Source organism: Strix uralensis, chromosome 1 (genome assembly GCF_047716275.1).
Source record: "Strix uralensis isolate ZFMK-TIS-50842 chromosome 1, bStrUra1, whole genome shotgun sequence".
NCBI lineage: Eukaryota > Metazoa > Chordata > Aves > Strigiformes > Strigidae > Strix > Strix uralensis.
In genome coordinates this window covers 24,488,460-24,515,968 of record NC_133972.1, presented here as the reverse complement: position 1 = coordinate 24,515,968, position 27,509 = coordinate 24,488,460, and the positions used below count along the sequence as shown (strand labels likewise).

Sequence of the window (27,509 nt, the reverse complement as noted above, 5' to 3'; positions counted from 1 at the left end):
ATTCTGAGACTCTTTTTAAACAAGTCACATTATTTCACGTGTTGTCTTTTCAGAGAACCCAATTCACGTTAAGAGCATTCCCTGCTTCCATTTGTTTCCAGCCACACTCAAAAAGTGTATGTCAAATTAGTGCTGTTTGTTGTCAGCAACCTTCTGAGTCCATCCATGGAGAGGGAGTGAATCACCTGTTTTGGAGGTAAATAACTTTCTGTCCCTGTAAAGCAGAACCTGGAAATGCAGGTAAGGAATAAGTTACCTCATAGCATAATGCTTAAGTTAGATTTCCAAATCCTTTTCAATCTTCCTGAAAGTCTGAACCAGACAGTGGAAGGGTGGTGGGAAAGTTTACTGCCCCTGCCTGACAATTAACAGCCCAAAGGCTCTGGCAGCTGAGACTACAGAATCACTGCAGAGGAACAACAGATATAAAAAGACCCAAGTACCAAACAGGGAAGCTCAAGTGGACTTTATTATAGTTATTCGAATGTACAGGGACATTAGTGCAGTGGTTCTTATTTAATTTCTCAGATTCAACATCAGAGCAGTCAGATGCTGAAGTACTTGTAGCAGCTCTTTGCTTTTTGCACATTTAGAATGTGTGATGTGGGACGTCTTTTAAGTCATTTTCTGAAAGATCCTTGAAGACCAATGTAGTCAAAACCAGGCTAAACGATTTCTTCATAGACTGCTTGGTATTTCAAGGAAATGCTACACATACCAAACATCTTTAATCAAAGAAGTGATTAAGAAGTGCTAACAGGGTTGTAAGATACAGATTTTATCATTGCCTTTATAGTCTTTAAAGTCCATTCTATTCCATGATCTGGAAACAGTCCTTGAAAACTTCATTATAACACTATTTTTTATTACAAATATTTACATACTATATATTAGCACAACTTTTATTTCCACACTTTAACAATTCCATCCCTTGATGCAGTTACTATAAACCCTTGCGTGGTCTGGAAAGTTGCTATATCTGTGATAATATCATGATGTCCAACTGGGAGAGACTCTGGACCCTTCCGAGGGGTCTCATCAGTGGGCCCCAGTTTTTGCTTGTTTTGAATTTCCTGTACAAAAACAAAGTGAGAAATATTATTTACAGAAAGGTGAGCATTTGCAAAGGCGAACTGTCATGCATATTAGGTTATCAGTGTAAAAAGACCAAAAAACCCAAACACAAAACCTCCCACCCATTAATAGTTTTTTTTAGGATTATTCCTTAGTTCACTTCTTTTCATCACATACAACCTAAGTCTTAATCTGAACTGACATTACAGCTCTCTGATTAGGGAAAGAATGCTTTTTTCCTCATATCTATTTCAATGACACTAATTACTAAGATTTGATATTCCCATAGAGGGGGAAAAAGCCTACAGCAACACATACATCTTAGCTCCCCAAGGGTTTTATAAAACCTAGTTCAATAGCATGAATGTAATTAAGAACTTCAGATGAAACAGTAAAATATCACAGTGGACAGGTAGACCCTCACTGACTTTTTTTTCCAGGTCACCTTTGAAGTAGCATTCATTCAATTGAACTGGAACAAAATATTGTGCTTCAACAACTAGCAACACTGCCAGTTCCAAAAGTCAGTCTGAAGGATGTAATAAAAACTGCAGAGTTCTGCTATCGTATTACTTTGGTGCCAATACATCTCACATTGCCTTGCTAAGATCCTACACAAGAGACATTCCAAAGACTGATCAAAGTCAAAAGTGTTAAAACACTGGATTTCAATATCCCAAAAGAAACACGACTCTGGTTTCTGCATGTAAGTAGTATTTGGTAAATCCAATCCTGTCAAAAACAACTGATTTTCTTTGTTTTAAAATAACATATTCTTAACTGCCTGAAAATGCTGACACGATCCCTAAGAGTGATATAGTTATAATTAAAGCTATCATGTAATTAATATAATCCATGGGGCCATCCAAAAGGCAAGCAGAATTGGTGTCTATCAAGCAAAGCAAAGTACCTGAACCACCTCTGTGCCCTCAATTATCTTCCTGTAGTAGGAAACAGATGGACAATTAGAACTTCCAGCAACAACATATGATCTCTCAGGGTAGGCTAGATCCCAAAACCTAAACACAAAGAAACAAAAATCAAGCTGAGATGTTCAATTTTATCGGCTTAATACAGCTGTTTAAAATCTGCCTTGCTCTGATGATGAAAATGAGTGGGCACGAATGCTGTATGCTTTCTGCACTTAGTGGAAGAGAGTGATGCAGGGAAATCAACGTTCCTATCAAGCGTACACACTGAGTTCTTGTTTCTTGTCATGCTGCCTATCAAGAACTTTACAGAAGGGTACACATTGTGTTTCAGAGAAGCACCAATTTTTGCACTACTTTTGCTGAGAACAATTCTCTCAGCTTACTGATGCTTACTAATTGTGCATCTTCAGCACTGTTCTGAATTCTTGGAGCTTACTTGGGCAATGCTTGGCAAAATTTAGTACACCAGCACGGGTGGAGGGGAGGGTGTCAAACAAAAAGGTTGTTACTTTTATTACCTTATTTTCATGTCTGAGCCTGCTGTCAGTAATATGGGATTACCAGATGCTGGACTACAGTATATTCCGTGGATGCTGTGAGGAGAAGGCTAGTAGGGAAAAGGGATATATAAAAATAAATTATCACCAATAGCTGTTGGAACACTTCAGAAAGGGAATGCATTCTTTATCACATTCATCCACCCAATTTCCAAATCTTTCTGACAAATTCCAAGTTACTTTATCGGGCCACATCTTAATATATTAAGGTAAATTGCTTCCTTACATTTCACAGAGCAATGCAGCAGATTTAACGCTCCATAATGCTTTTTCTGAATGTTGGAAATTACATTCTCAATTATCGCAAATGAGAGAGAATATTTCTAAAAGAATAAGGCAGACAAATCATGCTGAAAAGCACATGGATGCTCAAATTTTTATGCTATGAAGGCATTAAGGGACACATATACAACAGAGAACTAGCTTGAATCACACAGTTCCCTGTGTGCAAAGTGCGTGACCAAAATGAACTCAACCTGCAATCTCTGTAGCATGTACAAATTCAAGTTTAGGTAGATTCCATATCTGCATTTACAATATTTATAGAAGCAGCTGTGGTTATTTTTGTGTATGTATTTGCATTTTAAGAACAATATCCCAGATTGCTCCTTCCCCAATTAACTCCTTGAAGAACAACTCTGTGCTTTAAACTAGCAGTTAAGTGTAGTGGTGGCATTATGTTACAGAAAGAATGTGAAAAAGAGTCGATGCTTACAGAAGTATGCACCATCCCAGAAACAGCAAGTAAAAGTAAGCACAAGATGCCATACCATGAATTTTGGCTTTGCCCTAATCTTTACAGGCTTGACCAGCTCACTGGTTTTCTAAGAACACGACTGCATATAGCAAGTGAGTGTTACAAGCACATTCCACAGAGAGTGGAAGATACCAATGAAGATTCAGGTTACACTACTGTTTTACAAAGGGGATTTAATTTTGACAGCAAAACAATTATGGTGCCAAAATAAATCCCAGGGCAAGTTCCTGGTGCCAGACTGGCACAACCATGGAGTCAGGTAACTGTACTGATGCACAGCACGGAGTCTGAGGTGGTTCCAGCCATGGCTACACAACAGAAACTGGAAAAGGAAGAGACCAGACCTGCAGTTCTGAGAGAGGCGGTGCACTGCTGGCCCACAAAGTGAAGCGTCGATCACCAGTTTCCATATCCCACATGGAGACTTCATTGTTGCCTTGAACAGCTACAGGAAAAATATTACCAATGCAAAAAATATACAACAGGTGGGTTGGCTCCTGCTACCTGTTCTAGTGACATGACATAGAGGGTACGACAGAGAGACTCTCCACTTGCTCTCTGCAGCATTTGTGTTAGCCTTGCTTTAGCAGTAAAGCCATGTACGTGTTTTATTTAATTTACCAGTTGGAAGCAGCTTCACTATAGTTAAAAGTGCTTAATTCAAGAGAATTTAAATGAAACCTGCCTTAATCACCAACCATTAAAAAAGGTATTAAAACATCACTTCCCTCCCTAGATAACTTCTCATCCTTCTTTGAGAAGGATGGATGGTCTGTCCAGCACGGTCATCAGGGACTTCAGAGATTACTCCTGGGCAGGTAAGACAGCAATCCAAAGTTAGAGTTCAGTGGCTACAATGGTGTTCCACACCCATGTTTAGTGTGGACAGGCAAAAAATTCTGTTCAAGTGATTGTTTACATGCCTGGCAGCAACTTAGCAGGCAAGGACTTTTTAATAATATTCAAAGTGATGAATTAGTCACTCATTTATTCTTTAGCAGGGAGGAAACAAACTAGAAAGCATAGAGAAGCCTGCTTTATTTGTATGTTTTTTCAAGAAATTGGTTGTATCTCCCAGGGTGGTTAACTAAAATAAGAAGTGAAGCCTAAGAAGCAAGTAAAATATCAAACTGAAATTACTCTCATTTTACAGCAACTTTATCAATTTTGTTATTGTAGGATTAGTTTAAGCTACCTGTCCATTTCAGAATGTGTTCCTGACACAAACACTTGAAAGTATATGACAGTGCTACATGCAGTGAGGATGAAGCAGCTGTGAGCATACCAGATGAGGAATCTTGGGAGATTTTTGAAAGCTTTAACCCACAACAAAGCTGGGTTAGATTCAGTTGGGAATTGGAATGGGACAGCCTTTCAGTCTCTGCTTTACAGAGGCACTGAAGGCAGCAGTAGAATTCCCATCAACTTCTATGTATGTCATCATTTTGGGTTTTGTCTTTTGTAACATTTTGTTCTTAAAAAGTGATGTGGTAGACAGCATGCAGAGAGGGACCCTCATGGGAGTTGTAATGCTCAGATGAGAATTGTAAAGGCTGTCTGTCATTTTTATAATGGATTAACACTGCTTTTTTCTTCCCCCCCTTCTCTTTTTTAATTTCAAAAAGCCAGGAAGAGCACAGTGGCAGAACACAAGTATGAACTTTCCCTTTTTTTCCTCCCTAAGCAGAGCACAAGAAAAACTACAAGGAATTGAAAAAACCCCCACAACTCCCCCCCAGGGCTTGAAGCAGAAGCTGAAACTAGCTGCTTCAACAACCTCTGGCAAGTGTGAGGTAAGTTTAAGACATCTTTTACCTGCAATTACCCAGGACTGATAGACAGGATGCATGAGCAGGCGTCTGATTCGGGCTTTGGAAGGATGAGAATGGCTGGAGATAGGTAACTGAAACCTCATGTCCCAGCATGCCATGGTACCATTGCTTGTTCCTGGTGAGAGAAAGCTCCCCATAGTCAGAGGGATAAATATATGGGGTTTTGCCCATATCCTTGTGCCCTGTTCCTAGGGAGATGGACTTCAGCATCAAGTACTTAGATGGCAGAATACCTCCCACAAATACATCAGGAGGTATTTCTCTCCTCTTGTTTGAGAAAAGCATATTCTAGTCAAATCAGATAAAGCAAAAGTTTGAGCTATAGTTACTGTAAAAGAAAACCAGAAGGGGCAGGGAGGAGAGAAACTAACAAGAAATACAGACTTACCAATACACAGCCAGCATTGGTGTATGTCCACAGCAAATGAAGTTATGAGGCCTAACTTCAAATCATGTTTCAGCGTCCAAGCGTTGCTGCTAGATCGCAAATCCCATCCAACCAAGGATCCATTAACTGTACCATAAGCCAGTACTGACTGGGCTCCTGAATTGAAGTGATGCATATCTACCACACAGCCATCATCCTTCAGATCTAGGGACCTGGGTTAAAAGAATAAACTAGTTTAGAAACAGATATGACTCCCACCAAGTTTAAGACTCTGTCCAATAGCTAATGCTGAGCAGCATTTTCCTCTTCATGTCATTTTAAGGCATCTGCTAGAAACAGCTTTCCAATTTTAGTACAACAGATGCTGATGCTCTCTCAAATCTCTCTGCCAATAGGACCTGCAAGCCTTCTGGAGGCTAGTAAAATGCTGTCAGCAGCTCTTTGCAAACATAAGCGTAGCTCTGTGCTCTGGGTCTCTCAGTGTGTTTGATATTTCTCTCCCATTCATGCTCCACATTTTATCACATATTAACCTACCCAGAGTTTACAGGCAGGAACACCCCTCTCCATGTTCTACTGCCAGCATTGTCAGCAGTCACTTACTGTGTGTGCAAGTGGACACCTTCAGGCACAAATGCAGTGTATACTAAAAGGGAAAATCTGGTTTGTAGTTTCCATCTCCAGTAGGTTAGGTTTGGCTTATTTAATTTCTGAACTTAATCCTAAGTAAGACTGGGCATTTGAGATAGATACTTTACTTTTACTTTGGACAGAAAAGAGGTCTTTGAGATGGTTGCTAGATTTGCTGGGGCCTGGACATGTCCCTCAAGCTGGAAGATTTAAGTGGCTGAATCAGTGCCAAATACTCAAAAACTGCTCATATGGACAGAAGTAAGAAAGAGCTAAGCCATCCCCAAAGACTCCCCTAAATAGTATCTCATCCCCCATATCTTTGCCACCTTACTCACATTAAAAGCCCAGGAGAAAAAACTGCAGGTCTGAGGCCAAACCACCTGTTGTACATTTGTAAACGTTTATCTAATGACCTGTAAAAGAACCTCCAAAATTACAAGTATTAACATCGTAACAGAGGAGGTAAGAAACTACTAATCCCAGTGCATAAATATAAGAATTGAGAAGTATTCAGACTGACTGTTTCAAGCTCATGAGTCCAGTGACACAGGAGGCACCAGTAACCTAGAGCTATGAATTCTCAGCCCTGCACGGTTGCCTTTCAACCCTTTGCTATGAAGCAGGAGATGATGATGGATTACAGCCTTCCAGTGCAGCCTGGGCTCAGCCAGCAGGAAGCCTAGAGCAAATCAAGGGATCCAATTGAGGAATATACTAACAGCTTGAGCTCTGTGGTGAGATTTAACTGCTCTAAGTACATACCTGCTTTGTATTGGATGAATTTTAGGAGATTTAGGGAGCTTTGAAGCTTCAATACCAAGAAGCTGGATGGCACCATTATCTGAAGCTATAGCCAAGTAATGTGAGCCTTGGCAGAATGTAAGTGTCTTTACATGTCCTCCAATCCGAGAGTATGTCAGAATTGATCTAAACAGTACAGAGAGAGAGAGAAACAGTACAGAGAGAGAGAGAGGAAAAAAAACAAAAGGGAATTTTTTTGTGGCACTTAGAAAAACCCAACTTCTCTTAAAAAAACCCCTTTCTTTAAAAAAAATTCCTTCTCTCAAACACCTACTTAAAACCAATGGCTTTTGATAGCGCTCTGAAAATAACATTTTCTAAGTGTTCCAAACTCAGCAAGCAACAAAGCCTGTGTTGCCTCTGCAAGCTTAACTCTCCATCTTTGAGTCTGTAGGTTATGACAAATCTCCAACTGCAGATGCACATATCTGTCTACCAGTAAAATAACTCTAACCTAGATCTGTATCGAAGTAGCATACCATACCACCTGTGTTTCAACCTGTAATACAGCTTTCCTGCATCAAATATCAGCTAATTTGTTCCAAAAAACTCAGACGGCTTTAAACAGCAGCACCAGAATATATTTATGTATGTATAGAAATTAAATCAAATAGCCTGTAATTACCACAACTGCGGAGCAGTCCCTTTGCGTTTCCTAGCCGTCTTTTTTCTTTTATTAACTGAAACAGCAACCTAATATTTTATAGCTGCATGCCAGGAGGAACACCAGTATATTATTAATATCTCCAGCACACCCACAAGTGATTAATATTTTGCTCCCCACTCTATTTTGCACTCTAAAACAGCAGCCCCCAAATCCCATAAGTTTTAAAGCTACCTGGTTGTAGTGGTTTTTCCTTCCATTTTTTGGCTGTTCCAGATTTTCACTGTGCCATCATTTGAGCAAGTGGCAAAAATGGAGTGTTCATCAGAGACCCGAATGCGGTTCACCGCAGACTTGTGTTCATGAAGGTGAGCTACCAACAATCCTTTGGGACGCCATCCTACAGGGAAAATCAAAGCCATAAAGTTTGGTGTTGATGTCACAACCTAATTAGGAACATGAAAATCTCCCCAATCCCATCCACCGACAGCTACATTGGGAATCAGTCATTACAGCTGCAAAGCACAGAAGGCACTGAAACACAGAGCTAAGGCATTTTAAAGGCAAGAGCCTGTTTGCTCAATTAGAACTAAATCCTATTGGCAAATCTGGGTAAGAGTTTTCTTTTAGATGGGTTCCACATACATTCAGTGAAATCACAAGGAGCCCTTCTACGTAGGCTTTGTAGAGATACTAGTGCAGAGTTCTCCTGCTATCAGCATGCAGATTGCTGTGCTGCAAGTGGCAATCCCATAAATGCACAGAAGACACATAATGAGCAACACATTTGAACAGACTGAAGGTTCCTGGATTGTCTGTAGAGCGCTTGAACTGACAGGCTCAGTGTTGCATGACATAGTTCATTTTATTAGATACAGAAGGCTGACAATGTAGTAACAGCTCTTCTAAATCCCATAGAAAATTTACTCTAGTCCTTCAAAAAGAAACTGAGGAGTCGAGCTGCCACAAAATAACTCTTGTCAAGAAATTGCTAACATTTGTGTGAGGTTTCCTCCTCTGAAATAAGCAACACAGAAGTATCTGGCTGCATTTCCAACAGGCATCTACTTTAGTGAAGGATTAACAGCAGATGAAGATAATGAAGGACAGACCACAGCAAATTTCAGAATAAGACACAAACTTTAGATATGAACATTTTTCTGGCACTCACTCACTCACTTATGTGGCAGAGCAGGTCAGCTGCTTGTATTGGGACATGTTATTTCATAGGTGGTAAAACTCTCTTCAGAAGACAAACACATGGCTTAGCTGAGCTCAGTCAAGGTTAGCTACATTCAAACACTATCTGGTTGGATCATTTTCCTGATTATTTTCTACTACTTCCCTTAAATTGACATGGTAACTGTACATGCCCAGGTGTGTACATTTAATGCTAGATTTACCAAAAGACTTTAGCATCACTGTGTTGATTACTGCAAGCCTAGCTGGTACAGAGTCTGCTCTCAACATCTGGAGTTTAAGCACTTGAACTCCCATTATAGAGGCCAGTCAGAAATCCAGCAACAAGCACAAGGAGCGGAGAATACTAACAGAAAATGCTGAGGACTAAACTGAGTAAATCCCAATCTCAATTTGGAGATTCAAAGTTTAAATTGTGGCCATAAGAAGATGGCTGTGAATTAAAATCATATGTTTTCACCCAGAATGCTACCAGGGAGGAACAAGAAGGAACAAGAGGTAAAAATGTCTTTCCTTCCTCTCTGAAAGCAACAACATAGTATGAAAATACACCCTGTGTCACTGTCATCTCTGCTGGTGGGGACAGGTTCCTTTGTAAACAAGGACAGCTCAAACAGCCCACCCCAGTATGCATGCCACTGGGTAAGAAAACCTGGCCAAGAGGTTACAACACTCTCAGGACAGCTGAAAATCTGGAGCCACCCCAGGCAAAATACATTTCTCACCTCCCAGTACAGTGTTTCTCCTCTCACCCAAACCAAGCTATAGGCTGTTACAGGATGGCAAGTTATCTGCCATATACCTGGTTACAAACAACCCGTTTCAGAAAACTCACTGGAACAGAGCGCACAACCTGGGCTTCAGACCAGTGGTTTGGGTCCGTTACTGCAAAGGTAAAAGGTCTGGGTTCCAGACCCTCTTTCATAGGTCATGCATGTATTTTGCCAAATAGGTGTTCTGCATAGTAGGCACATTTCCTAAACTAATAATTTCCTCTTTTCCTCATCTTTTGCATTTCTCCCTTGAGATGATGATGTTTTGACTCAAATGATAAAAAAAAAAAATAAAAATAACCACCTCAGTGGCCTGGGATTTACCTGGAGGTGGGGGCTTGCTCTCCCACTCAGCATTCTCCATCATCTGTTTGGCAAGTCTCTCTGCATTACACTGTTCTCGCTTCTGCTGGATCAACTGCTGAAGTTCAGTTTTGCAAGTGGTGATGCGTAGCTGGTGTGCAGATGGGGACGCTGTACTGCTCAGTACCTGCATGGTCGGCTTCCTGGGTTGAACAACTGTTCCATCAGATGCCTGGAAGAGATAAGGACTTCAAATTATATGCCTTACATTCTACACACAGATAAATCCTTCCCTCAAGATTACTGGGTCACACTGAAGAAAAATAGAAAAAAAGTCTTTTTTTATTGAATCAATTAACAATGAATTAGCATTTAAAAAAATTTCATGCTTGCATGAAAACAGATAAAACCAGTGAAAATTTACAGAAAAGCTTAACCATTCACTTACTCTACCCTGTTTGCCTGGTCTGGTTTGTATTCTATTTGTAGAAACTAATGTGCCACCCACACCTCTTATTGTGATTATTACAGAAGCAGTTATTGCTCTGAAGACTGACAGAATTACAGGTTAGCTCTCGAATGATTATTTGTTTATACTGAGCTTTAAAAATAAAAAAGGTGAAGTGTTTCCCTCTTAGTTCAGTGTGGACACTCCTTTAAAGCTAGCATAAGTTAATCTCCAACTAGAAACCAAATAGCAAACAGTGTTCAGTGTCAAGAGATGCCTCCACAGCCTGCAGGGCTCCCAGCCCATCCTTCTGCAGCCAGTATTAAGTATTACAGGTACAGGATGCCTAAATGCAGCTACGATGCAATACACCAGTTCGAAGTTAAAATCATGACATCTCTTCTCTTCCTCACAACACATAGTAACAGGCCATGCTATTTGAGGAAAAGTCTTCCCTGACAGAACATCTTATCTAATAATCTAATTATCTAATAATTGGCTAATCCACAAAGCCCCATCTCTTCATGTAAAGCAACTATTTGCTAGTGAAGCTCTTCTGTTCAAGTGACTAAACTTACCTCCATCCTCTTTCAATCCCTGTTTTAAAAATAAGAACCTCAAAGTCAGCTGCTACTCTGCTGGAGAAGACACCAGAGAATAGCACCAGTGTAAAATAACCTCTGAACAAAACAAGAACGCCACACCCCTATAGTCCCAACTGGCTTTAAAACAATTGAATCATTTCAGTTTAAGGTGCGAAAACAGTATTTTTCAACAATACCTGTGGGGAGGATGACAAAGTGGCACAAATGCCAGCTGAGGACTCTGAACGAAGTGGTTTCCCAGCCTGGATGGCTTCAGGGTCAGAGGTTTGCCCGTGTCCTTTCTGTATTGGTTGGGAGATGTTAGTTGGTTCCAGGGACCCAAACATGCTTTTCCATTCTTCATTTACATTTGAATCTTGTTTTACGTGTTTTCTAGCTATAAGCAATCAGGAGGGAGAAAAAAAAAAACAACCATAGTCATGACAACATTCACTCAGGCTGGTCATTACTTTCAGACTACGTGTGAGTCCAATGCTTACATGCCAACTGATTATTTATATAGTTAATAGAAAAAAAAACTACTGCTAGGTTGTTTAAGTCAGCTGACAGGAATTTATGAGGCAAACAGAACACACGTAGCAAGAGTTCTGTTTACACCTCCTTAATCCTACATTTGACTCACAGAGATTAGACTCCACATGGTAATTTTTTCTTATGAGAATTACTCCATTACTGGCATAAGACAGGGATAAATCTGTAACAGCACAGTATGCAAATCATTGTTCCATCACAATTGCAACATCACCTGTAGATTCAAGAATGTTATCTGTAAATAGGAAATGTATTTATTTTCAGCATTCCTCTGGAGTCACATAAAATTGTAAAATATAGAAAGCAAACTGAAAACATGGAACAAATTAGATTTCAACAAAGTCAGTGAAGAAATTAAAGGTGTGAAGACTTTGCAGGTGACAGTTTTGGGTGAAGTCAATCAGTTCAAATACAGACTTCATATACTAACTTTAAAATCCTGTCCACTCCTGACTCCACAGGATGCAAAAAACTGAAAAATCCTGTACTTATGTACTTTCCTTTAAAATGATAAGCAAAATACCTGCAGACTAGCATCTTAACTCTGTAAATAAGACAGAAATAGTTACCTGGTTTTCAGATATTTATTTATTTTTACATCTGAAAACACAGAACCTATCAGAGGTGTATAGAGGGCCTTACAAGCTTGAAAGAGCAAAGAGGAAGCTCACTGTCTGGAAGAGGAGAATTTTGAGGATACAGAGAACTGGAATAGAGTTAGCAGCAAGTGGATTTCAAAACTGAACAAGGAAACATAAGAGGTTTTTCAAGCTGAAAGAGGAGCAGGCAACTAAGTAAAATGGGGGTGGACAAGCACCTGAAGAACCTTAAGGTCAAAAAGCATATACTTAGCAAGTGAGCAACAGTTAGCACTCCTCAGTGCCAGCCTGTTTCAGCATCACACCTAGGCCTCAGTTTCCTCCAGGCTACCTCAAGAAAACATCCTGGATTTTCACAATTAAAGAGCTCGTCCCTTCTTGAGAGGAAACAGAGATAGCAGAAATGCAGCCTTCAGAATTTACACTGTTACTGTGGGTCACTAGATTCCTGTTTGTCACAATCAGCTAAACAACCTATTATTACCACAAATGCAGTCAAACTAATTTAAATACTCTCAATGGCAAAATATTCCCATCTTTCACTTATCCAGAGAGCATTCCAGCACCTCACATTTCAAACAGCAGCAGTAATTTTCTTATTGCAAACTCAGCAAGGATGGTGATAGTTATGCAGGCTGAATTATTGAGAACACTTGCTGAGTAAATTAAAGACTTAGTTCTCTGACCCTGAATGAAAGGCTATACTTTATCTATACAGACCACAAAGTATACCAACCACGTTTGTCATCAGGCTCCTGCTTTGTTTTAACAAGATCCACTTGTCTCCCAGTTATTCCTAGAGCTGACAAGTCAATCACCCCTTTCTGACTGCTGTCATGCAGGTGGCTCTGATCCACTATATTGGCTTTAGCTTTATTTGATTTTAACATAAAGTCTTTCAGTGCTAACAGTTTGTCTTCTTCCTCCTCAGTCATCCCCTACAGAATAAAAGAAAATATATTATTATTTACTTTTGAACAAGAACATGCATCAAGGCATGAAAATGTAAGAAGCAGCAAGATTAATTACTGCCTCAGAAATGGAAGGAGAGAGCACATCCCCAGAATTCAAGACATCAGTCTATCACTCATACAAGACTTTGGGTAAGTTGCTGTAGCATAGTATCTTTCCTCCTCAGAACAGGGCTAGGAATAGTGAAAGGGCAGAATAGCATCTAATAATGCATCACTGTCTGGTGCAATCTACTTTGCTGCCACCTAGGCCATGCTTACAGTCCACAAACCATAGGAAAAAAAGAGGAAAAAAGCAACAACCCCCCCACCCCACCCCCCCCATTCAGCTGCAGTATTCCTCCCAGTTCTCACTACTTTGTGTGGGTGATTCTTTAGTGTTCCCCTCTTCACATATAAGCCTCAACATTTTCCAGCTCCCTTTGGCTTTTGCACTGTTACTTGCATGTCTATCTCTTAAATGCATACTCTTCTCTCCAACATACTACAGAGCACATATTCTGTAACACTGATACCATCACAGATGCGTCAGAAATCTGACACATACAACTGAAGTCTTTGAAAAGAGGATATATTTGGGAAATCCAAATGTAAGGTTGCCCTATTTCTGGCAGATCTTTTCAGAATCTTCCTTAATTTCTGAACTCTTTGTCCTACAAGCATCTACTGAAATCAGTGGAGTCAATGGTTTGCAGGATCAGAACCTCAGACTGGGAGTCCCTCAGAGCAGCAACTGCAAGGTTAGGGTCTGTGGGGACATAGAGAGCCTGACAATCATAAGCCTGACTTTCAAATTATCAATAAAAACCAATCACTTGTGAAAGTAGCTTCTTTAACAGCTGTGCAATGGCAGGGTCCTCTGGGGGTGGGCAATCAGGGAGAGCACCATTCCTCTTCTTCTGACGCATCTGAAGGTGTCGGAAGAGGCTTGTGATATCCTTTGATCTTAAGACATAATCAAATATGGAACGGCTGACAGGCTCTTTAAGTACACTTAGCAGGACTATTTCTTTATCTATCTGCAATTCAAGAAGAGAGACCAGTCAACATGGAGGAGGAGGATATCTATATAAACATGGGAAACCCTAGTAGTAAATGCTGTCATCTCATGTCTACAATGCTTGCCCTTTTTTTCTTCCTTAGCCTCAAAATCAGTAACTGAACAACTGCAAATATTAATACAAAAATCAATCTCTTCCTCTGAAGGCATGTTCTAAAAATCAGTTTCCAGCTCAGTCCTGAAGAGATGCTTTCAAACTTACAATAACAAAAAATCATGTAGGACTTAAAAATTATTGCACATGATTGTGCCAATAATCTAGATTAAATTTCTCTCCTTCTGTGAAAATGTCTTTCCCTGTGTTGGTCATATCAGACTTTCTCCATTCGCTTTCCCTGTTCTCCCAGCAGTCTCAGAATGTTAACTTGGCATTGCTAGATAGGATTAGAAATTCTACTACTAGTACAATGATACTTCAAACTTTGTCTTTGTCCTACATTTACCCTGTAAAAATACCACCTAGAAGAGCTCTTCCCCTGTGTCAGATTACCAAGTTTCCTCCTGTGCATACAAGGGAATAAGGATGCACAAGCATGTAATTAGTAATATTCAAAACCATATTGGGACATTAGTAAACAGTCATAAGAAACTGATGAGTTAAGGCATAATTTAGAATCATTATTAAAGTCCAACTCATTGTTACCCCCTACTTGCTTACTATATTTAGTGTTGCATAGCAAACAAAAGATTTATATACTAAAATGAAGCAGGAAGTGAACAAGACAGAAATTTATCAATGAATGCCTAAAACACAGCTCAAGGTGTCACGGAAAAAAATTATATTAGTGAAGTTACCACCTGCACGGTTTACAAGAAAATGTTAAACATGTGATGCACTTTTTAATGTCAGTACTGCACCTGTTTCTTCTCTATTTAAACATCTGAAAGATGTATTCTAAGGTCCTAAAGTTATATGCAAAGATGCCTGATCATATTACCATCATCATGCAGGTCATTCTTAGACATGTGTTGTCATGAAATGACCTAACTCCTTCATGCTGAACACTCTGCCCTTACCCTCGGCAAAGCACCGAAACACAGGAGCAGCACTGCTGAAACCCCAAGTGTGGTAATCGCTACCTAACAGACTGCTCATGTTTTCAGAGGGTCAGGCCCACAGTCAGATGTGTTAGTGGGGCAGGGCTGGAATACTCAGTCTTGTAGATGAAAGCACAGAACATTGAAACGCTTGTTTCACAGCCCACATTTCACGCCTTTTAGACTTCTATAAACCAGCACAATATTGTAGGAGTTTGATTGTAAACAAAGCAGAGAAGGGCTTGGACCAAAGACATACCTGTTGATTTTAGGCTTTGTAAAATGTTCTGCAATTTGCAACAAATTTGAAACAACAGTCTTTCAGACATGGAAGGCAATGGCCATTCTGTCAATGTCTGCCAGCAGAAATAAAAAAAAAAAACTATATTGCCTCTAACTTTGAAAAAAAAATATAAATTAAATATTCTTATAGCCAGAACCATGGCCAAGACCAACATATGAATTACGACTAGTCAAGATATATTCACATTAATATTATTTGAAGTATTACCTGTATTATTGGCTGTGTGATAAAAGGATGGAGGTATGGCATTAGCTTGCAGTAGACATCAGCAATATTCAAATACTGTGCTACCACAGTGATAAATCCGACTGCACCATAACGTATCCAAAGATTAGGATGACACAGGAAAGGTGCTGAAAGAAAATGAGGCTGTTAAAATACATCATTCATATGAAAGAGAGGGGATCATCCCGTATATGGCAACCTGTGACGCCATTTCCTTCCCTTAGAATTACCCCCAAACTCAGCCTTCCCTCCTGCAGAGCACCAAGGTTAACACACTCATACTGAGAAAATTATTTCATGGACTTCACTGTACCCATGCTGCTCAGCTTTCTTGCTGTTGCCAAAAAGCATATTTTTCCTATTTATTCATTTCAATCCCTAACTGTCAACTCCCGATCTGCAAAGGACACTAATCCAAAAATAGATCTTAACCTCATTCTGGACAATTATAGAGAATCCTAATAGCAGTGATTTTTTTTTTCTTCTTCTTAAGTAAATATTTTATTCCTTCCTTCTTCCCCTCTCTTTCTTGAATAGTCACTACTTATACTGTAAGATTATCAGACTCAGAAGTGCATCTCAATTATGTGGGTTTTAATAAGTTATAATCAAGGGACTGTATCTAGTCATGAGATACAATCACAGATCACCTGCCCCACATCTGCAGAGCACATCTGAAAAGCTGCAACATTAGGAAGAAGCAGATTACATCTCAAAAGATCAGTTGGTATTTACTTTTCCATAAATAGCTGGTAAATCTTGGGCATGTCTAAATTAAACTGACAAGCCTGATGAGGAAGGAGAGATCAACTCTGTATTCAAGGTTCTATTGAGTTAAATGGGTTTTATGGTGTTAAAAAACAGGATGAGAAAGGATCATATGTTGTCTGAAGGACTGGATTCCCCCCTTCCTCAAAGGCTGATGGGTAAGAGTTTGTGAGTTATGTGCCTGATCAACTTCCAGAAGTAACCAGGAGTTTTTCTTTATAGGAGGTTGTCACAGAGAACAAGGAAAGACATTAAAGCAGAAAAATTTTTGGACTAAGTGTTGTTTGCTGCTGTCTTATATAAAATCAGAGAAGATGCTTCTAATTTGTTCCATGAAAATTATTATTTTAGAGTTCTGAGCATTAACATGGTCCAACTAGCAATAGTTCATTAACACAATTTTGTGTAGATCCTAAAACAGTACTATAGGTTTGCATATTGGACAGCTGACAGTGAAGCTTTATGTAGTACTAAGATTTCTTTTCTTAACTAGGAAAACAAGGTATTCTCCAGTATTCCAACTTACCGATATCACAAGCAAACTCATAAATATGGGGCTTTTGCAAGAGCCCCAACTGGCACATACAAGTAAGAGCATTGAGAGCTTTATAAATGACAAATTCTTCAGCATCACTGAGACCTTGCTGAAGCAGAGGTTTCAGTATCGACGAGCTTTGCCAGCCAACGTAAGCAGCAACACCTGAAACATGAAAAGAACACACAGAAATCCGAAGTAGCACTTCCTTGCCTTTCCTCAAAGTTTAAGATTGCCATTCCACAGAGACATCTCAAAACAGATTATTAGTCATTAGAAAAAAAGGAAGCTGCTTTCCATTCAAAGATAGACCAATAGTCTGAAAACTGTTTGATAAAAGCAGATCCCTGTGCCTGCAGAGGTCCTTCCAGATGCCAGGCACAGATGTGAGCACACAGCTGGCTGAAGTCTGAAACAGCAAGGCAAAACCAGCAGTGCTCCTAAGGGGTGGGGAGGAAGTGCCTGCATTTGTATGTGGAAAGTAAAAGCGAGCAACAATGAAAGGTTTTGTTAGCAGGATTTTGTTTTTTAACTTAGATGTGATTGTAATTTGAGTATCATTCAGACTCCTGAAAAGATTGGATGCTGTACTAATTATCAGCAAGGAAAGTCTATAACATACATTCACTTAGCCACAAAAGAAAGAATCTCTTACAGTCAAAAAGGAACTTTTAGAGCAATCTTCTAAAACTCTTCCAGCCTGAAATGGCTGCAAGATTTGCTGTTTAGTTAACTAGTCTCAAATTATTTGCTGTCATGGAGCCACCTTGACCCTAGTTTCAAAAATAAATCCAATTTTAAAGTGTATTTCAAAATCTTAGAAAGAAGCCAAGATCAAAAGCAAAATGAAAGTAATTCCTTTGAAGCTGCTGGACAAAGATATATCAACTTCATCGCGGTAAAAGAAACTGCTTTGCTATTCTTCTTCCTTTCCCATGTGAAAACCAGCCACTGGCCACATTTCATGGGGAATTCCTTGTTTGGATTAGATAACCCATCTACAACAATTAATCTCTGGCAAGGGAGATGGACCTTGTCAGATTTTTGATCTTTCCTCTAGCTTTACATCCATCAAGCTAACATTCCTTCCCACAAACAACTGGGCAAGTCCTCTGATCATTCTCAAGAGAAAAAAACCATAGTTTTTCATTGAATAGCTCAGGCTTATTGTTGCTATTGTGCTATGTGGTACACATCATAGGCCATAACTGCCTCTGCTTCTAACACAGTTATTTGGGACTGAAATACCAGAAAATTCAATGTCTTCCCATCAGAATCAAGATTCTGATAAAATAGATAAAATAAATTTAAGGTAATCATCAATATATTTGCTCATGTATTAATGCTGGGCTTTGCAACCAGTTGCTAAAAGGAAGAGAGGAAGAAGGGAGAAATAGCACAGGTAAGAGAAATTCCCTCAGTACCACTGTTACAGAAGGGCATCTGCCCATAGCCACAAGCAGCAGTGCCTGCACATACTTAAACATAAGTTAGAGAGTTCAGTTTTAAAGATGTGCAAAAGCTTTAAGTAAAACAGTACAAAACAAAAATATAAATTTTGATATTCTTCTGTAGAGGTTCTGAACAGATACTGGGAGAGGGGTTAAAAATCCAGGTTACATGTCTTGACTTTTACACTTACTTGTCTCACATCTCTCTACATGTCTTTTCCAAGAAGTCAGGACACTGTGACCTGTGCTTTGGCTACCCCACTTCTCCTTCTAAACAAATTCTGACAAGTTATTAGCATCACATCTCGGCAGGGTTTGCCAGCACAGCATTTTGTGGCTTCCAGTCATAATGGAACGTGTGCCTACCATAATGGCCCTGCTGGAAGTTTGATCATGCTTGTTTTTCTTGCCATGCACCTGAAGTACCATTTTTTTCCCCCCAGATACTGCAATGGGAGAATTTTCTTGACCCACAAATCCCGAGTGCTGACTCTCAGCTATAGTCATGTGAAATAATTTCCAACATACATGGAACATTAGATATATTTAACAGCTGACGTTGTCACTGGTAAGCTTTTTTAAATCGTTTTAAAATTTTCTGAGCTAACAGAAATCTTTAAGTGAGGTTTTAAAGGCACTAAAATCTTTTTCAAATTATAATTCAAGCCTGTACCAATGCATAGTTTTCATTATATGAACAGGTCTACTGAAGTTAATGAGACCATGCACACATGAAGTGATGCATCTACTAGACAGCTTGCAGAAATCTTAGTATTTACTTGTCATAACTTAGCTTTTTGAGTTAGTGGCTTTAGCAAAGACTCAAAATAAAAAAAGCATTTAAGGTTTATTTTTTATGTTAATCTAACCTAGACTTCAATGCCTCAGTCTCCTTTGTAAGAAACATTTGGACTAAAAACAATTATATTTGTATTTACATTGTTTCACCTTCACTCTCTAAAGAAATATTTATACCCAATAATTCAGTAAAGTCTTTTCCTAAAAATTATAGAAATCTTTACAAGAAATGACTTTTATATAACTGTTAACAGTTTCCAGGATATGCAAAACTTTATTTACATAATATTGGCTCTCTACTCTGACTGAAACCAAACACTTACCAACAATGCTGTCAAAGAAAGCTCCTCGAAGATGCCAGTCGTTCTTATCATTTAAGAAAGTGATCATATGAGACAGAAGAACATCATTGGCTTTCTGACGTCCAAAAAAGACACAGAGACGTGTTATTCCATTTTCCATCAGTGTTTGTTTCACAATATTCTCCGGGTCACTTAGCAAAGTCACAACTTTCTGCTGGACCATTTCATGCAAGGCTTGTAACTCTGCAAGAGACAACAGGATGAACATTTGGGTTGGTGAGGAAACAATATGCACATGTGTACTACCTGCTGCTAAAGGAGTCACACTGATAGGTCATCATCAAGAACACCCGACTCGGTAAGACGAGCAACGCAACAGAACCTCAGCAATTCCAACTGCTGGCCTACTAAAGACTTCAGACTAAGCATGAGGTGGTGATAAAGCCAAAGAGTATAGAAATGCAAGATATTCTTACCAGATCAATATATGCTAAACTTGTCATAACTTCAACTAAGATGATCCAGTTCATTATATATATAGGTGAAACATAGATGTGAAGCATCAGAATGAGTCAGCAGCAACGTTACAACAGTGAACAAAATGCTTCAAGGCAATTCTGGTTTGATATGTTTATTTGACTACCAGTTTCAAAATTTGTGAACAGATCAAGAGAGTTTTTTTAGTCAGGTAGATAGAATGGCTTCATTAAGGATACAGAGAGGAATAAACAGTACTTGAAAAAGCAAGTACTTCCAATTTCATTAAATATCAGCAGTTACCCTATATGATACCAATGAAAAATTTGAAGATGACTTTGCCCATGGCTTCTACTCCACAATGCAACTAAAAAAAAATTTCTATTAAATAGACATAACAGAATTGTGAATGCACTGGCTATTATTGAAGCCTGTACAAGGGAGGTTCTCAAGCAAGTAGGATAAAAATTTCAGCTATCACTCTCCCAGCTTTGCAGGGGTGATTACCATTTGCCTGCAGTCCAGCTAATTTGCTTTCTGTCATGACTGTCAGTCACATGAAAAAGTTGCCTTCTAGGTTCAAATTTCTCATGCTTAGTTTCTAAAAGGGTAAAAAGAACTGAAGTATTCAAGCTTTTCTTCTTTGCATTACTTCTTTCATCTCCAAGCTATTTTGAAGGATAGGGGACAGTACTTCTTAGAATCAGCTGGTACGATGGGGCCTTCTCTCTCACTCCCAGCCATTCTGAGCACCTCATGACCTATGTGAAGGAACTTCAAGGGGATTTTTTATGTTTTGTTTTGGTACTTTTTTTTATTTTCTGTTTAAAAGGTATCATCCTGCAACTAGTTAAGAGACAACTGAAACATGCCTTTTTCCCTACCAAATGGAGTATGTGTGGGATGTTTACCAATTATGATTAGTCACAGATTGCTCTACTTAGTCCAAAAGAGAAATGACTGTTTTTAACCACAGACTCCTGCCAGCTTAGAAGACTTGCCCAGCATTGTTCCAGAAATCTATGCATCACTAAAAGGCACAGGAGCTGACACACAGGTCATGTATTACCATCCCTCCTTCCCAAGGAAAAGAAGAAAAGCCATCCCTAGGATTTTAACTCATTCTCTGTGCTACAGTTACAATAGCACAGAGAGCAGCGTTACTGCCCAATGGCATCCACACATCCAGCATCTTCAGGCAAAATGATAGACAAGAATTGCCAGGCATAGGAACAGAAAAGGAAGAATGACTGAAAACACAGTACTATGATTATGCTAGAACTTGTCATGTTTTTCACAGCTAACACTGCCTGCCACTTCAATGGAAGTGGTATTTGGAATACAGCCATGTTTTTGCAGCTGACTTGTTTATGAGACTGTGAATGTAGCTGGATATGCAACCAGGCAGCCAGCACCAAAGTCAAATACCTTGAGACATTTTGGAGAAGAAAAGTGTGCTCATTTATATACTTCTTTGTCTTTCACAATGTTCAGAACAGAGGTGTCTGTTTCTGCATGAAGCTGTAACACACATGCTCTGATACTGGTCGAGGCAGAGCATTCCTCCCACTTAATAGGAAGGCTAAGCTTTGAGAGATGAGGACAATCAGTGCTAACTAGGAGCTCTGGCCCATGATTTGCTATTATAAGCAGGCAATGTAAGTAGAAGTGACATTACCTGTGTCATAGTTATCACTAGGATGAGATGTTTCATCCATTTCTTCACCATTTGGTTCGTTTTCCATATTCAGATTTTTCAGCTGTACTAACTCCAGAAATCTCAGAGCTGTTTCTGCCAACAACGCTATGTTTTCTGCAAAGGAAAACATTTTGGTTAAGAATTATTCTACTTTGCCAATCTACATCAGTCTGTTGATCCCCCTGATGAGAGATTATAACCACTGACAATACCGGTCACGATGGGCAAATGGGATTGAAGTTACACAACATGCTCTGGTCAGCTCACTTCTGTTGATCCTGACCCCAGCGAAGTCACCAAGTACATTAAATCATATGGTACTTTTGTCATGTAAACAAGTGGAAAAATTGTAAGGATATCAAGTGTAACAAGGACTAATTTCAGTCTCCTAGAACTAGCCCTAAATGCCACCTAATCTCAGGCTAATGACTAAATAACCTGATAGAACTCAAAGGCCAATAAAACTGAATTAACAGGCCCACATATGGTAGACTGCAACAAAACAACGACAAACCACCACGCCAGGATATGTATCCCAGGGAATAACAACAGGATTACCCTTGAGGGCTGGACTCCACTTTTAGAACATTTGTCCCCGTATCTATCCATGCAATCTGGCACCATTCTGCACCGTTTGGAAACTGCTGAAGCAACTCAGGCTATATTATATGGGTCAGGCCACTTCTGGCACAGGAATAATCCCGTCAAGGCAAAGTCCCACTTAAGCAGCCGTTCTGAGTGACGTCCAAGACAACAGCAACGTGCCAGTGGAGCCTGTCCGCAGCCCAGACCAAATCCTGTAAGTCACCAGTCTGACCACTTCCAAAAAATGTGCTATAGTAACACAAGTTAACTCAAGTATTAGACAACCTTTAAAAAAATATATATATTTATTTTAAATTTAAATTGCTTTCTTAAAAGCTATTTGAAATTAAGGCAACTTAATCAGACTTAACCATCTACAATTCAAATAACCTTTCCAAATTTCAGAAAATATTCTAGCTGTACTCAGTTTGGAAATAAAAGTCAAAGCACTGAACACAGAGAACCTCTGCGTAAGCAGATGAAACTGGAGTCTATGGGTACTGAGATCTGTAGCCCTTTTGCACTTGCAGAAAAGGAAATTGCATTTTGTTTCATCCATTTCAGCTTATTTAACAAGTTCAGCTTTATATTAGATCATTTAAAAATTAATTATGACTAGACTATAATTTTACAACATTTGGGTTTTTTTCCTAATCTACAAATAAAAGTGAGGCATGAAAAAACCACTTATTTCTTAAAGCCCTAAATGTGGAAGATCAAGGTGACCAAAAGCAATTGGTTCTACTCATTAAGTACACATTGTCTTCAATAATTAGTTTTATCAGCTTAGTTAGTAAAAAAAAGAAAAACATCACCTGGGACACTTTCAGCTGAATTCTGCATTTATAACAAAAACAAAACAAAGAAAACACACTTAAAAATATGCTAGTCATAGCAAATAAGGGTACAGGTTAAATAGCAAATATGGGTGTGACTACCAGCTTCTTCCTGAACCAGGCAGACTCATATAACAAACAAAGAAAACATCTGCTACAGTATAAGCCAGTCTATTACACAGAAAATAATGTACTTTCAGCCCATGAATAAAAAAAATTTATTCTGTGGGAAAATAACTCTGAAGCATAGCAACACACTGAAGTTTTAAGTTAGTTTCATATTTATTCAGTTCAATCAGGCCACTCTAAGCAAACCATCTGAGCTAACAAAATGTTAATTAAGATAAATTAATAAAAGCAGCAAAGGGTGGGCAAGCTCTGAAAGCCCTGTTCACATACTTAGCTACACGAAGACCACCTGGACAAGTACTAATCCAGGGAATAAAGCCAGGGCTGCTTCCCTGAGCATGAAGCTCTAAACTCTGACCCCCTACCTTAGCTGTGGGCAGCCCTGCTGTGTGCTACATCCAGGCCCTAGCCCAAAGCACATGTACACATTCTGCAAGTTGCTTTTACATGCAGAACTACAGAGAAGAATGAATGTTAATTGTTTAAAAAGTTAATTCATCTAGCAGAGAGCAAACATGTTTTGTCAACTATTTAAAATGTAATTTACTTTGGGTACAGATCTACACTGGAAACTCATCTGTTAGTATAAGTCAACTTATTAATTATTAAGTTGCTGCCACCACCTGCACCAGTTAGCTTAAGTGAATACAGGTGTCTTTACCTGCAGTTATTTCTGAGACTTCTGAGGAGATTTACTGAAACAGAAACAGCAAGCTATGTGATGATTTTGAGCAGAGGAGAAAACAGTTAAGGAAATACAGAAAAGCCCAGGATTTGGAATTTTGACTGGATTTTCTCTTACCAGCATATGCAAGTCTGACGATGGTGGCTTCATCCTGGGCCAAGTGTGCAATGCCTGGCAGAATGTATTCTGGGTAGATGTTAATATCATTGCGTGGCACCTCTTTGACGAGAGCAAGAACTTTAGTTAGTGTTCGCACAGATTCTGCCCTCACCCTGGGCACAGAGTCGTTGCTGAAATGTAACAGATAAGGAGTAATACGATCCAGAAGAATCTCTACACTTAATCTTGGTGCTAAATGAAGAATCAGTTCCAAAGCAGCCAGTTTTGAATCACAGTATTTGAGAGTCTGTAAACAGGAAGTTATCACAGACACTAGAATAACCAGCCCATTCTCTTTTGTCTCTCCCTCAGCTTTCTCTGTGCGATCATGCCCACAGAGATTGTGAATGATGTTGTCCAGATCTTTACGTATGACCAATATACGCTCATCTGCCGACACAAACGTTTCCTTGGCAAACTGGGCCATGTAAGGCTGAAGGAAAGTGTAAAATATTTCAGGAAATGCATTGTTACGTTGCTGTTTCAAATAATCTTCAGCTGCTAAACGTTTATCTGGCTCACGATGGACCATCTGAGTGACCTTGAGAAAGGCAGAAGTAAGAGGGAGCGGGAGAGAAAGATTAAAGGTTTAGACATTTGTAATACAAAAAACCCCCCACCCAAACAATAAGCAATTTATCACCAAAGGAGGTGAAATAAACTACAAACAGACCACACAAATGGTTCTGATGCTGCAGTTCATCTTACCAGTTCTCTAATGCTGCGGTCTTCAATTTTGTTTAGGACTTGATCAGGGGAAAAGAGGCCATTTCTGTAAGCCAAAAGCTGAGATAAATCAAACAAAGGTACGCCTTCTGTGAAGAGCTCTGCTATTACACAGCCTGGGGAGCAAAAAAAAAAAAAAAGTCAAAGATCTCAGAGGGTTATAAACAGACACTTTAAACATTGCTTTCCATATGCTGACAAAAACAAACCCTACACAACTCTTAGCTCGATTAAAAATAAGGCAAATGAGTTGCCAAATTAACTTACAGAAAGGTGATAGCATCTCAAGCTCCAAAAACTAGCTTTTACACTTGATCCCTCAAATATCTCCAAAGTATTTTATTTCAAACATGCCAACAGCAGAGGCGTTTGCAATTAGGAAACATGAGGCAGTGACTTCAGCCACCTGCCAGCTGGAAAATACACCACCAGAAAAGGCACCCGCATCACTGTCACGTGGAAGAAGAGTGCCAGTAAGTCAGCATGGATCAGGCAGTAGGTCAAAACTAAGCAGTCCTTTTACAGAAGGTAAAGAAATAAACTCTACTTCCACAGTGATGCTGGGAGACAGCATATAATCACTCACACAAGCTCATAAGCACAGTGAGAAATAACATGATTGCCAAACATTGTTCTCCCTGTTGTGTACATGACATATGTTCTCCTCAAAGGTCCCACTCCTGCAGCTTCCTCCCAAAGGCCAGCATCTTGCTTTATCAGTGGAGTGCCCTGGAAGTTTGGCCATAAGAGCAGCTTGTAAAATGAAGTAACCATTACCTTTAAATTCAGATTTTCAATCACCTTAAGAAAAAAAATAAAAACCAAAAAAACAATTTATTGCTTCCAAACTTCTCAAGACAAGATGAAGACTCAAAACAGGCTCCCACAGTTGTACTCTATCAAGTATTTGTGAGTGGGACTATGATAGGAGCTTACTTAATTATCCAACTTCCTGCCCATTGGGGAAAATTAAATGAGAAGGGGCTTCTAAAGCCAATATTGCCAAATTGCCCTGAAAGCTGGCTCAGTCCCCAGGCAGCTGGACTTTAGGTGAACCACTGACTGGTTCCTTCTCTTGAGTCCCATGAGGCATATGTTACGTGTCCCCGGAACCTCAGCCACAAGATGATTGTCTGTGGCTTGCAGAACCATCTCTTTCCCAGGGCAGAGTTGCACACAGAACAGTTTGTGATTTCCCTCCTCAGATAACATGGTGATACACTTCAGTTATGTAGCTTACTGTGTTGTGTCTGTACTTTTTCTGTCAATGTAAGGTTTGGGGTTGGGTCTTATGCTTAAAATAAGCAAGTTTTTCCACATGCTGCTCTCTATGCCCACTGTAAAAAAAAACCAACAAAAAAACCAAACAAGCTTTTCTGTACCCCAACACACAATCATAAACAACACACTCATCTCTCCTGATGGCTCCAAGTACCTGCGGAAAAGATATCCATTGCACGTTTTAACTCCCCTCTTGTTCGCTGATTGCTATTTGCCAGGTCTACCAAAGGAGTTGAAGGGTCCCGCATGTTTTCCAACTCCGTAGCAAACATACTGCCATCGACAAAGCGCTCGGGAGCAATGTAGCACGTTCTCCTCCGTGATGTGTCAAAGAAATAATTGAAGTCTGCAGGATTGTCTTCAGGAAGGTAAGTTGGTTTGAAACTAGCAAAGTCTGTTAGAAGAACCCAGTTCCAGCTGGTCACCATGATGTTCTCTGTTTTAATGTCCCCATGGCGGACTCCAGATTTGTGTGCTTGGTCCACCGCAGTTAGGATCTGGAAAGCAATCCACCTTTTTTCAATGTTGTTCAGGAATGGCCTAGTGCTAATTCGATCATAAAGGTTGTCCCGTACGTACTGTCTGAAAAGCATCGCGGCCTTCTCAGACAGGGTCGCTTTCTGGAAGGGAAGGCAGTTCTGGGCCGAGTGTAACCTTATCTTCAGCTCCTCCAGCTCCTGCTTGTAGCTCGTCAGGGGCAAGGTCGGATCCTGAATGGCAAACACCTTCACGACCACCAGCCCCTCCCGGTGCTTGGCTCGGGCAACCTTGAAGAAGCGGGTGCTCCCCAGGCTCTTGTCGTATTCAAAGTCGTGGATGTCCGAGAAGTAGCTGTCCACCGAGAGGATCTGCGAGGGGGCGATGCCAGCCAGCTGGTTCCCCATGGCGGCACCTCCTCCCGGGCGCAGGCACCGCACCAGGGCTCTCCCGCGGCAGCCTGGGGGAAAAAACCACAACGCGTGTCTTTCACAGCGGCCGCCGCTACGGGCTGGCTCCCCTCCGCTGGGCCCGGCCCCGCAGCAGCCCAGCCCCCGCTCCCCCGGGCCCCCCGCCCCGAGCGGGCCCCGCCACCGCCTCTCCCCAGGCCCCGCCGCCGGGCCAGCGCTGCGCGGGGCCGAGCCCACGGGAGCGCGGCGGCGGCCCGGCCCCCGCCATCCCCTCCCCTCCTCTCCCCACAGCACTCACCGGCGCGGCCCGCCCGGCCCAGGCAGAGCCAGGACACCCTCCTCCCGCCCTCCTCCCCAGCCCCGACGGCGGGATGGAGCGAGGCGGGACTACGGGCGGCGGAACCGGCACCGTGAGGCGGGCAGGGGAAGGGGCGGTGCCGTGAGATCACATCCTGCCCGCTGTGGGGGCGGCCCGGCCCGGTGCTTCCCGGCGGGCGGCTGCGGGGCCGGCTGCCTGCAGGGTCGACTGCCCGCCCGGCTGCCTGCCCGCCCGGCT

At 40.5% G+C, this 27,509-nt stretch overlaps 1 protein-coding gene across 1 annotated transcript; it reads right to left on the bottom strand.

The window, feature by feature from the left end:
- Nucleotides 1-451: 451 nt before the first annotated feature.
- On the bottom strand, nucleotides 452-27,509 carry PIK3R4 (phosphoinositide-3-kinase regulatory subunit 4). Its single transcript, XM_074860200.1, has 20 exons — nucleotides 27,252-27,509; nucleotides 26,221-27,003; nucleotides 24,768-24,901; nucleotides 24,018-24,600; nucleotides 21,645-21,779; nucleotides 19,511-19,732; nucleotides 16,930-17,103; nucleotides 15,618-15,763; nucleotides 13,824-14,027; nucleotides 12,774-12,975; nucleotides 11,084-11,283; nucleotides 9,876-10,086; nucleotides 7,813-7,978; nucleotides 6,936-7,100; nucleotides 5,541-5,752; nucleotides 5,136-5,267; nucleotides 3,665-3,765; nucleotides 2,525-2,613; nucleotides 1,985-2,093; nucleotides 452-1,073 (listed from the first exon to the last, which is right to left on the bottom strand). The coding sequence occupies exons 2-20, from the start codon at nucleotides 26,948-26,950 to the stop codon at nucleotides 903-905; spliced, it is 4,086 nt and encodes a 1,361-aa protein (XP_074716301.1). The 5' UTR covers nucleotides 26,951-27,003; nucleotides 27,252-27,509; the 3' UTR covers nucleotides 452-902.